Below are 14501 nucleotides of genomic sequence, written 5' to 3'. Positions count from 1 at the left end.
TCCGTCCATCCGTCCATCCGTCCAACCATCCATCTTAAACCAACCAACCTTGACGAAAACATCCAATCCGTGTCGCCTGCGTCACCTGCGTCGCCTGCATTGCTCTTTTTTTTTTCTGGTCTCGACTCGCCTGTGTCACCTGCGACGACAACATCAACATCAACAACGACAATAATCACGACCACTCTGTCGTGCCGATCCCAGAGCAACAAGCCCGTCTGTCGTCCGACCTTCTTCTAGGTACATAGGTACTCTTCTTGCTTCCACGATCACGACCGCGACCACGACAACGGCCACGGCAACGGCCACAGCCACGGCCCCAACGACGCTGGGTTCAGAGCATCGACCCGACCCGAGCCCGCCTTCCAGCATATCCCGACGACAACAACAACAACAACAACAACAACCCTCCCAACCTGGTCCGCTTGACATTCCCTCTCTCGGCCTCCGGTTGGGCCAACACGCCGTAGCGCACCCGAGCTGTCGCGGATGACGGCTGGGTTCCGTCCCGCCGCGGTGGAGGGATGCAGTCGACCAAGGCCAAGAAGGCCGAGGAGCTCGGTCGCAAGGCCAAGGTGCGCCCTTCGCTTTTGGTTCTTTCTTGGATTCCCTGGCTGACCACGGCACGACACGGCACGGCACGCCCTCTTTAGCTCGCCCGGTCCTACCAGGAACTTCTAGAGTACGGCCCCTCCCCCCCGGCTCCCCATGGACCTTGGATCGACGCCTCCCGCTGACGTACGGGGGTCACCGCTCTCTCCGGCACCCGCCCGCAGCGAGTTCAACGACAAGGAGCTCCGTTCCGTCGGTAACTACACCTTGGGCCGCCTCATCGGAAAGGGTTCCTTTGGCAAGGTCTACCTCGCCACCCACAAGCTCACCAATGGCTCCAAGGTGCGCCCTCCCGCTCTCCCGCTCTCCCGCTCTCCCGTGAAACGCTGACCCCCTTTTTTTCCGCGGCCTCCCCAGGTCGTTCTCAAATCCGCCAACAAGGACGACGCCAACCTGGCCCGCGAGATCCACCACCACCGCCAGTTTGTCCACCCGCACATCGCCCGCCTCTACGAGGTCATCGTGACCGAGTCCCTGGTCTGGCTGGTCCTCGAGTACTGCCCCGGCGACGAGCTCTACAACTACCTGCTCAAGCACGGCCGCCTGCCCGTCGAAAAGGTGCAAAAAACCTTTGCCCAGCTCGTCGGCGCCGTCTGCTACGTCCACCAGCAATCCTGCGTCCACCGCGACCTCAAGCTCGAAAACATCCTGCTCGACAAGCACGAAAACGTCAAGCTCTGCGACTTTGGCTTCACCCGCGAGTACGAGGGCAAGGCCAACTACCTCCAGACCTTTTGCGGCACCATTTGCTACTCGGCCCCCGAGATGCTCAAGGGCGAAAAGTACGCCGGCGAAAAGGTCGACGTCTGGAGCCTCGGCGTCATCCTCTACGCCCTCCTCTGCGGCGAGCTGCCCTTTGACGACGACGACGACGCCGTCACCCGCGCAAAGATACTGTCCGAGGAGCCCCATTACCCGGACCACATCCCCCCCGACGCCCTGGCCCTGCTCAAGAGCCTGCTGTCCAAGCGGCCCCTCCTCCGCCCCTCCCTCCCCGAGATCCTCGCCCACCCCTTCCTCGCCGACCACGCCGCCCAGCAGCAAGAGATCCTGAAGCTCCAGCGCCCCGAGCCCTTCACCACCCCGCTCGAAAAGGAGACCCTGCACCGCATGCGCAGCGCCGGCGTCGACGTCGACTCGGTCGTCGAGAGCGTCCTCGCCCAGCGCTGCGACGTCCTGGCCGGCTGGTGGACCCTGCTCATCGAAAAGGAAGAGCGCAAGCGCCGCCGCCGCGAGCGCAAGCGCAAGGAGCGCGAGCAGGAGAACCGCGCCTCGCGCCGCTTCTCCCAGGCCTCGAGCCGCCTCAACGCCCTCGCCAGCATCGAAGAGTCGCACTTCGTCAAGCTCGGCGACCCGCCCCAGCCCCGCTCCCGCGGCCGCAGCGAGCGCCGCAGCGGCTACTACCCCAACCTCTCCATCCCCGACATGCCCGACCTGTCCGACCCCTCGCGCTTCGCCAACGGCAGCTTCAGCCCCGACAGCGACCACCCGCCGCCCCCGCTCGACAAGGACTCGATCCGCTCCGTCAGCACCTCGCGCCACCGCAAGCCCATCCCCCCTCCCAAGGAAGGCGTCCTGCGCAGCGCCCGCTCCCGAGGCTCCACCCTCCACCTCGTCACGACGAGCGACGCCCTCGAGGCCGCCGCCGCTGCCGCCGCCGCCGCCGCCGCCGCCGCCGAGGTTCCCGGCCCCGCCGGCAAGCCCAAGAAGCGGCCCTCCCGCGCCATCATCGCCACCTGGAAGAACTGGACCCACTGGCTGTTTGAGAACACGCGCCGCCATCGCGGCGCCGCCAAGCGGGCCGACCTGTCGGCCTCGGACCTGGCGTCGTTCAAGGGCACCAAGGACGGTCCCGAGCCCGTCGACGAGAGCCCGCGCCCCCAGACGAGCAAGGGCGTCGCCTCGTCGGGCCCTCAGATCGTCAGCCTGCCCAAGGGCGTCGTCGCCAACGGCTTTGCTTCTCGCGGCGCGGGCTCCGCCGCCGTCGCCCTCTCCTCGCACCCGCCCGCCTCCTCCGGCCTCGAAACGCCCCCCGTGTCAGGGTACGGAAACCACGGCGGCGCCAGCAGCAGCAGCAGCCGAACCGCCACCGCCGCCGCCGCCGCCACGACCACGACGACGACCACCACCACCACCACCACCCACCACGGCGGCGGCGGCGGCGGCGGCCACGCGCCACGATTGCACACCTCCGGTTCCTCCTACAAACGCCAGTCGCTCTCCCCCTCGCCGCTCACGCCGCGCTCCACCGTCCGCCGCTCCTCGGGCCCCACGGGCCTGCGCGGCCGCAAGTCGACCTCGTCCTCGGTCTCGTCCATCCGTTCCCTCCATCACACCGCCCACCACACGCATACCCACTCCAAAGCCAGCTCCACCTCCTCCAACGGTTCCGTCTCGACGAGCGTCTCCAAAACCCCGATGCAAACCACCCGCAGCCCCCATCATTCGGTCAAGGTCCTGCCCGCAACGCCCACGGCGGGCACGTTCCCGAGCAACTTCCGGCTGGTCAGAGACCGATCCGCCCCGCCCTTGGGGCTGTTCAACGAGGCCTTGCCCGGCGCCATGTTTTCCGCAAGCGGCGGAGACGGCGGGTCGGGCGCGAGAACGCCCACCCCGGGAAGCCCCAACCCCTTTTCCATGGGCGCCGGCGGCGGGGTCGGCGGCACGGGCGTGCTGTTCGCCAAGAGGAAGAGGAACCTGTTCAAGGGCCCCATGCTGAGCTTCTCGCAGGGCGGCCTGCATTACCACCACGCCCACCACGGCGGGCGGGCGACGTCGGGCGAGCACGGGAGCGGCGGCGGCATCGGAAGCGGCGGAGGAGGAGGGAGGAGCCGAAGCGGGTCGGGCAGCGGCCGCGACGCCGGCGAGGGGTCCTCGGGCCATCATTCGCGCAGCGCGAGCGCCAGCGGGCTAGGCAGGAGGAGCGGGGAGATGGCGATCCAGGAGGTGGATGAGGATGAAGAGGATGACGCGGCCATGGGTCGCATGATCCGAGGAGGAGGAGGATACTCGCCTGGCATCGGGGGGATGGGCATGATGGGGATCGGGGTCCTGTCGATGCCCGGGCTGAGGATGAGCGGCATGATGGAGGAGGACGAGGAGGACGAGGAGGAGGTGGAAGAAGTGGAGGTGTTTAGCCCCATCGTCAAAGGTCCGGGGGAAATTGTCGAGGAGAAGATTTACGACGAAGGCGAGGTGGTGGGGGGCGACGACGACGATGAAGAGGTTGTTGGCGGATCTGGAACCGCAGGAGGAGGACCAGGAGGAGGGTTGGAGCTGTCGGCGATGAGCGTCGCGGGAGGAGGCGAGGGTGGGAAGAGCCGTCATGATGGGGGACAAGGGATGATTCTCTTGGGGGGATTGCAACCGGCGCCGGACATTCGGGCGGCGGGTCAAGCGTGAGGCGTTAGGGGGGGGTCGTTATGAAGAGAGAGAGAGAGAGAGGACAAGCTGGTTGCCGATATCTATTACATACCTACTACCCCTAGATCTGGCGGTGTTTTTATGGATATAGAGGGGGGGTGTTTTTTTTGGTTCATTAGTTGGCCTACCCGTTCATATTCTCTTCTTGTTTATTTTGTCGTCATTTTATTTTTTTTTCTGGTTGGATCTGGATCTGGTCGGATCTGTGTAGTATATAGGCACTTGCTGCGTTGGTTGATGTTACCAGGGATACCACTTGTCTTTTTTTTTTTTTTTTTTTTTTAGTTTTTTCCGTTTCTTTTCTTTTGTTCATAGCCTCTTTCTTTCGGCTCTGCTTACCGCCGGTACGCTACGTGATATCCTGACGTACAAAGCAAGTACCTATAGTTGACATGCAACCTGTCCTATATATAACTATCCTGTCAAGAAAGAAAGCAAAACAATGTGCAGCAACGCTGCTCGACGCTTTATGGGCTCTGGATGGGTGGTGAATGTAAGGGAATGTTATGAATTTCGTTGATTCGTTGATGGTTCGAGAATGGTTGGAGCGAGGTTTTGGAGTCCCGGGACGGTTGTTGTTGATGTCCCTGAGATGATGTATTGTATGCTTTTGCATGCGTATTATTACCCTTGGACATTGCGGCACCGTAGAGGCCATTCTTTTTTTTTTTTTTTTGTCAGTCAACGCGGTACTATCCATCTTTCTTCTTCCCCACGGACATATCTAATTTTCTGTTTGCTCTGAAACTAGAAAAGAAAAAGATGGAGAATCTCCCCTTCGCTACCTCCCTCTTGTGCTCCTTGGTTGAATCCACCACCACTGCCGCCCACATCTGGCGCTGCCTTTGCTGCTCCTCGAACCTCGACCGTCCCTCCTCCTCTTTCTTTCATCCCCCTCCTTCGGCGGGGTTCGTTGGTTAGTTGCGGTGGTCCCGGCCGTTGCGGAGGGGGCTCCAGCCCTGTGCCTCGCGCGGCAACGTCCGCGGCGGGAGAGGGGGGGGGGGGGGGGGGCAAGGGCACTGCTAACGAGTCCAGGCACCCAGCTCCGGCTCTCTGATTCTATCGCAGGGCACAGCCCTCTCGGCGGTCTGTCGCTGCGCAGGACGCATCCGCATCCGCGCGCGCATGGGATGGGAGCGCGACACGTGTGCGTTTGCTACGGCAATGCCGTCCTGGTGCCTTGTTGGGCAAGACGCCGGGTGGCAAAGAGAGTGGTGGGATTCGTGATGATTTGTTGCCCAAGAGAAAAAAAAAATAAGGGGGGGGGATGGATATTCAGCCTGCTGCAACGCGGCGGGGAGCGGCCAGGACCGTGTGGTCAAGGAAGCGCCAGGGCCGTCATCATGCGTCTGTGCTGATGGTTATCCGTGTCTGTGTATGTGTATGTGTCTGTGTATGTGTATGTGTATGTGTATGTGTATGTGTGTGGATGCGTTGGTGTGTGTCGTTTCTGCTACTCCCATAATTACTCACACATGGGCCTCGGGCTTTGGTCCAACATGGGCCTCGGATCTGTGTGCTCAGCCTCGTAGACGCAGATAGATAGTAATTGACCTGCAGGAAGGGGTGCGGCCCAGCATACTGGAGTGAAACGTTTCCCAGCCGGTGAAAGGCTGCTTGTGTTCAAGGCTCTTTCCATACATCATGATATCATCATTATCATCATCATTATCATCATTATCATCATTGTGCTCATCACCGTTCTTGTGCCCACTTGCCTGACCATTGCCCCGACCACTGCTCTGGCGACTGCACCGGCAACTGCACCGGCAACTGCACCGGCAACTGCACCGGCAACTGCACCGGCGGCTGTCCTGCCCACTGCTCTGGCGCCGTGCCCTGCCAACCTCCTCCTCCCTCTCCGGCAACCCGCGGAACGGACTGATAGTAGCCCTCCTGGTAATACTTGAAGTCCTGCGGGACAGGCTCCTCCTGAGCAGGCTCCTGGACGGCTTCGACGACGTAGGACGCGAGCTGGCCTTCGTCGCGGAGCAGCGTCTCGACCTCCCTCCCGCTCGCCTCGTTGGGCACGGGCACGCCCCACGGCCCTAACACCCACTCCTGGATGCCGTTGCCGTTCCTGTCCGGCCGCGTCAAGGCCAGGCGCAGGAGGTGAAGCTTCGAGTCCGCCTGCCTTGCCCATGCGGCGTGAGGGATGGGCCGGCCTTCGCGCCGCGACGCAAAACGGTCAACGATGGACTCGAGCGCGAGGTTGACCAGGATGAGCGTGGCGCAGAGGGACAGGACGAGCAAGACGCCCAAGACGCTGAAGTTCTGCACCTCGCCGACGGAGCGCACGAGGAAGTTGTCGCAGATCTTTTGCATGGGCTCGGGGATCTCGGCGATGTAGGTGCGGTTCCTTTGTCTCTGAAGCATCTCCCAGGGCGACGTGTGCTCCTTGGCCACGACCTCGAGGATGGCCGCCTGAAACCTGGACAGCATGACCTGGAACCAACCCTCCACTTCTCTGCGCCACTGGTCGTCGGGCAGGGGCAGCGATGCGATGTCGCTGGCGATGCGTTGGGCCTGTAGCGGCTGGGCGCCGTCGAAATCGGCCAGGGTCTGCCCCACGCTGGCGCCGTCCAACGCCACGGCGAGGATGCCCGCCGTCATGGATTGTATGGGACTGAACCCCAGCTTAACCGCGGTAATGGACCAGACCTGCTTGAGGAGGGGCACGAGGCCCGAGTACGGGGTGCACCTCAGGCGGGGCGACGGGTTGCAGATGCGGTACTGGTCCACGCAGACGAGCGGCGAGACCGCGCGGTCGGGCCGGTACAGCGTTAGGTTTGCCAAGATGGGGAGCGCCATTGTGTTGGCGCCGGTGGCCGAGAACCAAGGGTCGTGGACGGGCGCGATGTAGCGCATGTCGTTGCCGGCGAGAAAGATCACGGTGGCATCGCCGTCGCGGCGGACAAACTCCGGGATCGGTTTCCAGAACAGGTAGTCGGGCTGGCCCAAGGTTGGCCGCTCAGCCATGTCTCGGATCGGACTGGAGGCGAAGGTTAGCCAACGAGCGGACGGACGCCTGACGGGCCGGGTCGGGTCCAAGGGGGGAAAGGTCGTACGCACGCGATCGTGTAGCCTACGCCCGTATCGTGAGCGATGGCCAGGTTGTAAACATAGGTGATGTTGGCCACGTTGAGAAAGGGCCCGAGGTTGTAGCGAAACTGGGTGGGGTTGCGCTGCTTGTCGTACACCACCTCGATCAGGTCGTCGACCTGGATCGGGGAGCAGGTCGTGCGGAACTGGATGGCCACGCGGTCCTCGGGTTTCGCGTTGATGCCTAGCGTGGCGTGAGAGTCCAGCAGGCCCGAGGTGATGGAAAACGCCCCGTTGGGACCCAGGCGGCAGCGGTGGGCGGCCGGGATGGGGCAGGGCGCTGCGGTATCCTTGTGGTAGGGGAGGGTGGCCTGGAAGAAGTTGGAAGTGACCGATAAGAGACCGTTGTCGGTGTACATGCTCTCGGCATAGTTGCGAGCCCGGGCGGCCGACATGCGGTACTTCTCCGAGTAGAGGAGGCTGTCCTCGAGGTCGACAAGGATGTCCGAGGACAGGGCCCAGTAGCCGCAGCTACGACGGGCGGCCGGCGCAATGGCGGCTCCGTGGGCCTTGTTCGTGGCCACCCTCGACGTGAAGAGCGCCGCAACGGCGAAACCCGCCGTCACCAGCAGCGCCGGGAGAGCCACGGAGAGCGTTCTCCACCCGAGGTTCCTGGGCCGCGGGCGCCGGGATGCCCACGCCCTGTGGATTTGAACGGCATCCCACAGGGCGTTGGCAGCGCCGCCCGAGTTCCGCAGGACGGTACGGTGTTGGAGATCCAAGACGCCGCGGGGGCGCTTGGCGTGGCGACGGTGGAGGACGAACGAAACGATGCCCCAGCAGTGCGTCCCGGCGATGGTGACGAGGATGGTCAGGGCCGAGAGGAGCACGTATGCCCCGCTGGTGGGCAAGGTGAGGGTCGCGGCGAGCAGCCCGGACCGGGAATGGTCCCCTGGGACGGCGGTAGCTATTAGCTGGTTTCCTCGTGGCAGGATCCGGGAGGGCACAGCTGCAAAAAGCACCTCACTTACACCAGAAGCCATGAGCTATGGCCACCATGCTGCGTGGAGCCCAAGGTGCTTTGAGGCAAAGAATACCTTGGAGAGATGAGCGAAGGAGAAGCCCAGGGAACCTGATGCGTGCATCCTGCGCCCGCTTCGTCCTAGGCGTCTTGATCCCGGCGCCTGGTATTTATCGCGCTGTGCCGTGTATGCATAGTACTGCGTATGTATAGTAGGGTCGCCATGTGCTTGGCTTGCACTGCCCGAAACCTGGGCAAGCCGGCTGGGCGCACAAGGCTGGGTACTGTACTGCGTATAGTGAGCATGCACTGTTGACTATACACAGTAATTACATGCACAGCACCGCCCATACCCATCTCCCGTTCGAGGAAAGGCGCTCGATAGTTGGTCGGCTTCATGCAGAGCCAGAGGTGCGTGTAGCGAGTCGCCAGGTTCGCCACTCTTGCAGCTCCATTTCTTCTGCAATGGGGGGGAGCTTGCAGAACCAGCCCCGCCGCCCCGTTCCGGGTTCTTGGACGTCATGTCAGTCAAGCCAGTCTTTTTTTAAAAAAAAAAAAAAGAATGGCGGGGTTACGTGAGCCACACCCCGAGGGCCTCCATGGAGCTCGTGGCTGTCGTTTGGGGATTGCATCTGCGACGTAACGCTAGGTACCTTATGTCGGCGCGGACGAACAGCAGCACGGCAGCCAAGATCAAATGAAGGAATGTACTGTGTATAGTAAAGGCCCGTGCAAGGTTCAGCACGTCTCGAGGAGTTCCAGGTTCCAGGTTGCAAAAAGGCTGACGGAACCGTGCCACACTGGATCGCCGAGATCCCGTGTCACACCAGCCCAGGGGACCCGCTTTTTGTTGGTCGCAACTTCTGCTCCATCATCCCACTTCGGCTCCGGAACGGCGCAAGCTGGCAACCAGGTCGGCGCACCTTCTCTTTGCAGTCAACCACCACCTTCTTTGTTCTATGCTCTTGTTTTTTTTCGGCCGCCTGTTCGCTCCTTCGCTCTGCTTATCGTTCCTTTTTTTTTTTTTTTTCTTTCCTACGTACGCGACCGGTTTTCCTCGGCACGCGCTTCTCGACTTCCCCGTCCCCCTTGTCTTCTGAGGGGGGTAACAGCGCCAGTCCCCCTTTTTTCATCGTCTGACGTTGCAACCCGCCAGCGCGGCACTTGGCGTCCCTTGCGTGATCCTCCCGTCGTCGGTTTTCGACCCGATACGATTCGTTTTCAATCACAAAATCACACCTCCCAACAACCAAACCAACCATGGCGCGCCGACAGCACATCACGCTGACCTTGTTGGCCGTGCTGATCTTCCTCAGCCTCACCTACGTCTGGTCCAGCCGGTCGGGCGACGCCTACAGCCCGCTGCGCGCCCACGACGAAAAGGTCGCGACGGATTACGCCCCGGACTACGGAAGCAGCAGCAGCAGCAGCAACAGCAACGAAAACAGCGGTAGCAGCAAGTCGAGCGACGGCGCACAGCCCGGCCTCCCGGACAGCATCCTCCAGGGAGGCTCGATCGCGCCCAAGCTGGAGAATGCGACCATCAAGTGAGCCACACCACCAACCGGCCCATCCCTTCCTTTTCTCCCTCTCCCCTGTTTTTTTCCCGCCCGGCGCGCTGACCTGTTCCACCCCCCCCTCGCAGAGCCGAACTCGGCCGCGCCTCGTGGAAGCTCTTCCACACCATGATGGCGCGCTTCCCCGAGGAGCCCACGGCCGACGACAGCCTCGCCCTCAAGACGTACATCCAGCTCTTTGCGCGCCTCTACCCGTGCGGCGACTGCGCCGCCCACTTCCGCAAGCTGCTCGACCGCTACCCGCCCCAGACGGGCAGCCGCAACGCCGCCGCCGGCTGGGCCTGCTTCGTGCACAACGAGGTCAACAAGCGCCTCGGCAAGCAGGAGTTTGACTGCAACAAGATCGGCGACTTTTATGACTGCGGCTGCGGCGAGGAGAAGAAGAACGAGGGGGATCTGAAGGTGTGAAGGCGAGGGACGGGTTGCCGCTGGAGATGGAGCGCGGGCGGGTCCAGCCAGGGTGAATCAAGTAGAGCGCGCGAGGTGTTGGGAGTCGGCGGGGAGCAGGACTGCATGGTGTACGGCGTTTGGAGTTTTCTCTTTTTTGGGGCGGGAGGTGACGGCTGCTTGATGTTGGGCCATGGAATGGCGTCTGCTTCTTGCTCCTGATGGTTGGGGCTCGCTTTGGTGGTCGTGTTGCTTACCAGAGTTTGGGACGCCCGTCGCGCGCCGTTGATGAAACGGGGCCTAGAGGCGGAGTTTCTGTGTATCATGTTGAACAGTGTATTCTTCTCCAAATACAATCGGCGGCGTCATGCTGGGCGTGATTCATGGCTTGAACCGAGCTGGACCAGGCATAAAAGCGTGGAGGATGACCCGATCACCATGAAGAGCGTATGCTACGCCATCTGTTCGTCCTTCCCCTTGTCAAAGCCAAAGCCGGCATGTTGGCATGTGGAGGAGAGACATGCGGCTTGCGAGGAGGGCCAGGGCGATAAGATAACGGGCCCTGGCTCAGCTCTCACGTGATGCCCCTCAGCCTGGCGAGGCGTGCGCGTCGGGAGCTGCCTGCCTGGCCCTGGGCCTGCCGGTGCTGGGTTGCAAGCTGCAGCTCCAAGCTGCCCGCCAACGACTTGAGGTGCAACGCCATGCCAGAACATCCCCCCCATCCATCCCATTAACCACCCACCCACCCGCCCACCGGCCTCGCAGTTCCCTAACGAACCACTATTGCGACCCGACCCCGTTTTCCGATTCCAATTCGCGATCCGATCCGGCCGATTCCATCATCATCATCCTCCTCGTCCTCTCCCCCAACCCTCCCCGCATACACCCTACAACCAACATGGAGTTTGGCAACTCGGGTTTCCTAAACGAAGGTTGGCAGCACCCTCGCAACGCCGTCCTGCGATGCCCCTCTCTGACCGGCGATATATGCAGATGGCATCCACCTTGATATGGACCGGTTGAAGAAGGGTGAGGTCAAGTGAGTGGCGCCCCCGACTTTGTCTGTTTTGTCTTTGTCGAGCATCACTAACACGATTCCAGTCTCGGTACCTCGATGTAAGCGGCTCCTCCTCCTCCTACTCCTTCTCCTCCTCCTCTTCCTCGTCCTCCCGCTCGGCACTACACTTACCCCCCCTCCCCCCAATGTTTTCCTCTCTCCGACGACTCTAACATGCTGTTTTTTTTCCTTCTTCTCCAGCATGGCCGTGACCTTCAAAGACGGCGTCATCCTGGGCGCCGACTCGCGCACGACGACGGGCGCCTACATCGCGAACCGCGTGACGGACAAGCTGACGCAGGTGCACGACACCATCTGGTGCTGCCGGTCCGGGTCGGCCGCCGACACCCAGGCCGTCGCCGACATCGTCAAGTACCAGCTCGAGCTGTTCCACATGATGAACGGCAAGCCGCCAACGACGCAGACCGCCGCGGCCATCTTCCAGGAGATTTGCTACGCGAACAAGGATATGCTATCGTGAGTTGCAACCCCCCCTTCCCTCAGGCCAGGCCAGGCCGGGTCAGGTCAAACGCGTTCGTCGGCAGGTTGGGTTCCTTTGGCGGCGGCTGACAGGCAATCCCCCCTCGTCTCCAGGGCAGGTCTCATCATCGCGGGCTGGGACGAGAGGCACGGCGGGCAGGTGTACAGCATCCCGCTGGGCGGGTCGCTGCACAAGCAGCCGTACGCCATCGGCGGGTCCGGGTCGACGTACATCTACGGCTACTGCGACGCCAACTGGCGCGAGGGGATGGAGGAGGAGGACGCGGTCAACTTTGTCAAGGGGGCCCTCCGCGAGGCGATCAAGTGGGACGGCTCCTCGGGCGGCGTGATCCGCATGGTGGTGCTCACGGCCAAGGGCGCCGACAGGCATCTGTACCTGCCGGATACGGATTACAAGGTGCGGCATGCTTAGGTTTGAGGGAGGGTGGCGGCGGCGGATAGGAAATACATGGAAGAAAACAAAAACAAGAGAACACAATCCCGTTAGGATGGATGGCCTTTGTCGCAGGCGCTTTTGTGAATCCCATGGGCTCGTGACCGATATGTGCTGGCAGCCAGGAGAGACGGGGAAGGCGGTGACGAGGCCGCGCGGGTGGCCCTACAGCCTATGAAGGTCCTTTGCTCGCTGAAACACACCCGGGATGTCGACGTCCGCGGCATGGAGACGCCCTCGCATCGTTGCCAGCCACCGGGGCAGCGTTTGCTGCGGAGACGCCCCTCGGCCCGCCCGTTCCAGCTCCTCGTCCGCCCAGCGGCCGCTTTCCCCTCGCCGATGCCTTCCGCCCTCTTGGCTCCCCACGGGACACCCGAGCGCGTCATCCTCCTCGAGGATCTGCGTCAGGTTGCTTTGTCCAGGTACCGCGACCGTGCTTGCCGGGGCGCGCAAGCTGCTGGGATTCCCTCCTCCTCTTGGGTCCATGTCCATGGATCATGGATCATGGCTAGGTCTGATTGATTGATTGATTGATTGATTGATCTCCGGTTTGGTTGAATCCTCAGATCGGCTGTCGGCTTGCGTGCCTGATTTGTAGCCCAAGCATCAGCCACCCCGGGCGCCACACCCACGGGAGCGCTGCTCCCCCCCCCCCCCGCGGCCCCCGCCTCTTCTCTCCTTTCCCCCTCCCGTCAGTCTTCCAGGGGCCGGCGAGGGTCTTGACGTTACAATAGGTGGATATAACGGCTTATCGCCGGGGATCCCGCATCAGGTGGCGCTTGGTTTTCGGAAGCAGCGCGGGTGCCGAAATTCCCTACTGCGTACGTCGTAGGGTACGCGGCGCGATACCTGCCTTGAGCTGGGTACCTACAGGTAGTTTTAACTACCTGAGGTGCCGATCTACCTGAGGTACCGATCTGCCTGAGGTACCGATCTAACTACTGCGTACCTGAGGTTCGTACCCTGATGCTTTGCCTAAGGGGTGAGCGCCAGGCTTGAGAAGACATTGCTGAGCTGCTGCTGCTGCTGCTGCCACTGCTGCTATTTCCGCGAACTGAAGAATGTCGGTGAACGCTCATCCCGCTCAACCCGTGCTTTTCCTTTTTTCGTTTCCTTTCTTTCTTTTTTTTTTTTTATTCCCTCTCTCTTGTCTCTCAGAACAGGGCAGTTGAACCATCTAGCTCGCACCCCTCTTCCACCTTTTACCCCCCCCCTCCCCTCCCCTTTCCCCTCCCTCGTGCCCGGCTTGTGCCTTCGGATTGGTGGATCTGAGTCGTTTTTTATTTTTTCGTTTGCTGCAGCTTCGTGCTGTACTGCGGTAGGTTGGAGGTGTCACTGAGGTGTCACTTAGGTCTGGATGCAACATCGAGTCATGAAAGCAGCTGGCTTGTTAGGGTGGCGTCGGGTTTGCTTGCAGGTTTGTCTTTGTCACGGCCAGGGCTTTGTCTTGAGCAAGCCCGCAGAGCAGGAAAACATCCTGGAGAAAGAGGAACCTTAGCTAGATGTAGGTAAGAGAGCTTCCTCGGCGTGTGTTCCTTGTTAGGTGGTCAGAGTCACCGAAGCCTAGGGTGCCTAGGTGCCGAAGCGGTGCCCAATGTTTGTATGTGCGTAGTCCATGCGCCGGTCAGGTTGGGCGGACAAGCAGTGAAAGTCTCCTGTTCCGAGCGGAGCGGAGGTTCCACGGCGCCCTCTCCCCCCGGCCCGGGAGCCTTACCTGACCCCGCCAGACTCAGCTGCCCGGCCATGGAGCCGGGGCAGTTGACCGCCCCCCCCCCCCCCCCCCTTCCCCCCCTCCCCGGATGGCTTGGTGGGGAAGTCTCTTGGTGGGGTCCGTGGTCGCTCACTGCCGGCCGACACCCTCCGTCCATACAAACACGATCAGGGATGGAGAAGGGGGATGAATGGATGAAGGAATGGCAGATGGGGAATGCCGCGGCGATCAGGGCAGCATCCCGTCACGGATCAGAAACCCCCGAGGGGTCCCACGGGCTATTGTTGACGATCGGACAGGGTCACGGCGGCGGCGACGCCTTGGATCTGTATTCGAGCTATCGCCTGCCTTGTGCGGCGTAACTAGCGTACATAATAACAGCAAACGGCGTCCTTCTCTCGGTCGGCCAAGGGAGACGACGTCAGTGGAACGACGGACGGACAAGCTCAGGTAGCTCGTGGGAGACCTGGATCCATCATGGAGGTGCTGTGCTGTGGTGTGGTGGTATGTACCACGCCAGGCAGGTCCTGTCCCGTGGCGATGCATTCTGGAACAAAAGGCCAGGAAATCCATGCCTGGGTGCTGGCCACCCCCTTGCAGCACGTGGCAGTCCAGCACAGGCCGGGCCCGACAACGAAAAGAACCTGATCTGTTTCGCTGCGCTGCCCTTGGCCAGATCGGCTGCGCGGTCCTCTCCAAGAAGCTCCCCGCCCACCCAAGATCGGCTGGTTCTACTG

The 14501-nt window shown here is 61.8% G+C and overlaps 4 protein-coding genes across 4 annotated transcripts; 3 read left to right on the top strand and 1 right to left on the bottom strand.

The window, feature by feature from the left end:
- Positions 1-524: 524 nt before the first annotated feature.
- Positions 525-4014, top strand: VTJ83DRAFT_3083 (uncharacterized protein; the record flags this gene model as incomplete). The annotated part of the gene is made up of 4 exons (XM_071009425.1): positions 525-575; positions 654-682; positions 777-894; positions 970-4014. 4 exons carry the CDS (start codon positions 525-527, stop codon positions 4012-4014), a joined length of 3243 nt encoding a protein of 1080 aa, XP_070866964.1.
- A 1716-nt stretch (positions 4015-5730) lies between these two features.
- Positions 5731-8136, bottom strand: VTJ83DRAFT_3082 (uncharacterized protein; the record flags this gene model as incomplete). The annotated part of the gene is made up of 3 exons (XM_071009424.1): positions 5731-7027; positions 7108-8029; positions 8109-8136. 3 exons carry the CDS (start codon positions 8134-8136, stop codon positions 5731-5733), a joined length of 2247 nt encoding a protein of 748 aa, XP_070866963.1.
- A 1222-nt stretch (positions 8137-9358) lies between these two features.
- VTJ83DRAFT_3081 (uncharacterized protein) lies at positions 9359-10083 on the top strand (the record flags this gene model as incomplete). Its single annotated transcript, XM_071009423.1, has 2 exons — positions 9359-9645; positions 9744-10083. The coding sequence occupies 2 exons, from the start codon at positions 9359-9361 to the stop codon at positions 10081-10083; spliced, it is 627 nt and encodes a 208-aa protein (XP_070866962.1).
- Positions 10084-10960: 877 nt separating this feature from the next.
- Positions 10961-12032, top strand: VTJ83DRAFT_3080 (uncharacterized protein; the record flags this gene model as incomplete). The annotated part of the gene is made up of 5 exons (XM_071009422.1): positions 10961-10994; positions 11056-11101; positions 11164-11178; positions 11321-11596; positions 11714-12032. The coding sequence occupies 5 exons, from the start codon at positions 10961-10963 to the stop codon at positions 12030-12032; spliced, it is 690 nt and encodes a 229-aa protein (XP_070866961.1).
- Between the last annotated feature and the right edge of the window lie 2469 nt (positions 12033-14501).

This window comes from Remersonia thermophila, chromosome 3, assembly GCF_042764415.1.
Source record: "Remersonia thermophila strain ATCC 22073 chromosome 3, whole genome shotgun sequence".
Classification (NCBI taxonomy): domain Eukaryota; kingdom Fungi; phylum Ascomycota; class Sordariomycetes; order Sordariales; family Chaetomiaceae; genus Remersonia; species Remersonia thermophila.
Note: the sequence above shows the minus strand (reverse complement) of the source record. Positions and strands in the feature narration are given on the sequence as shown.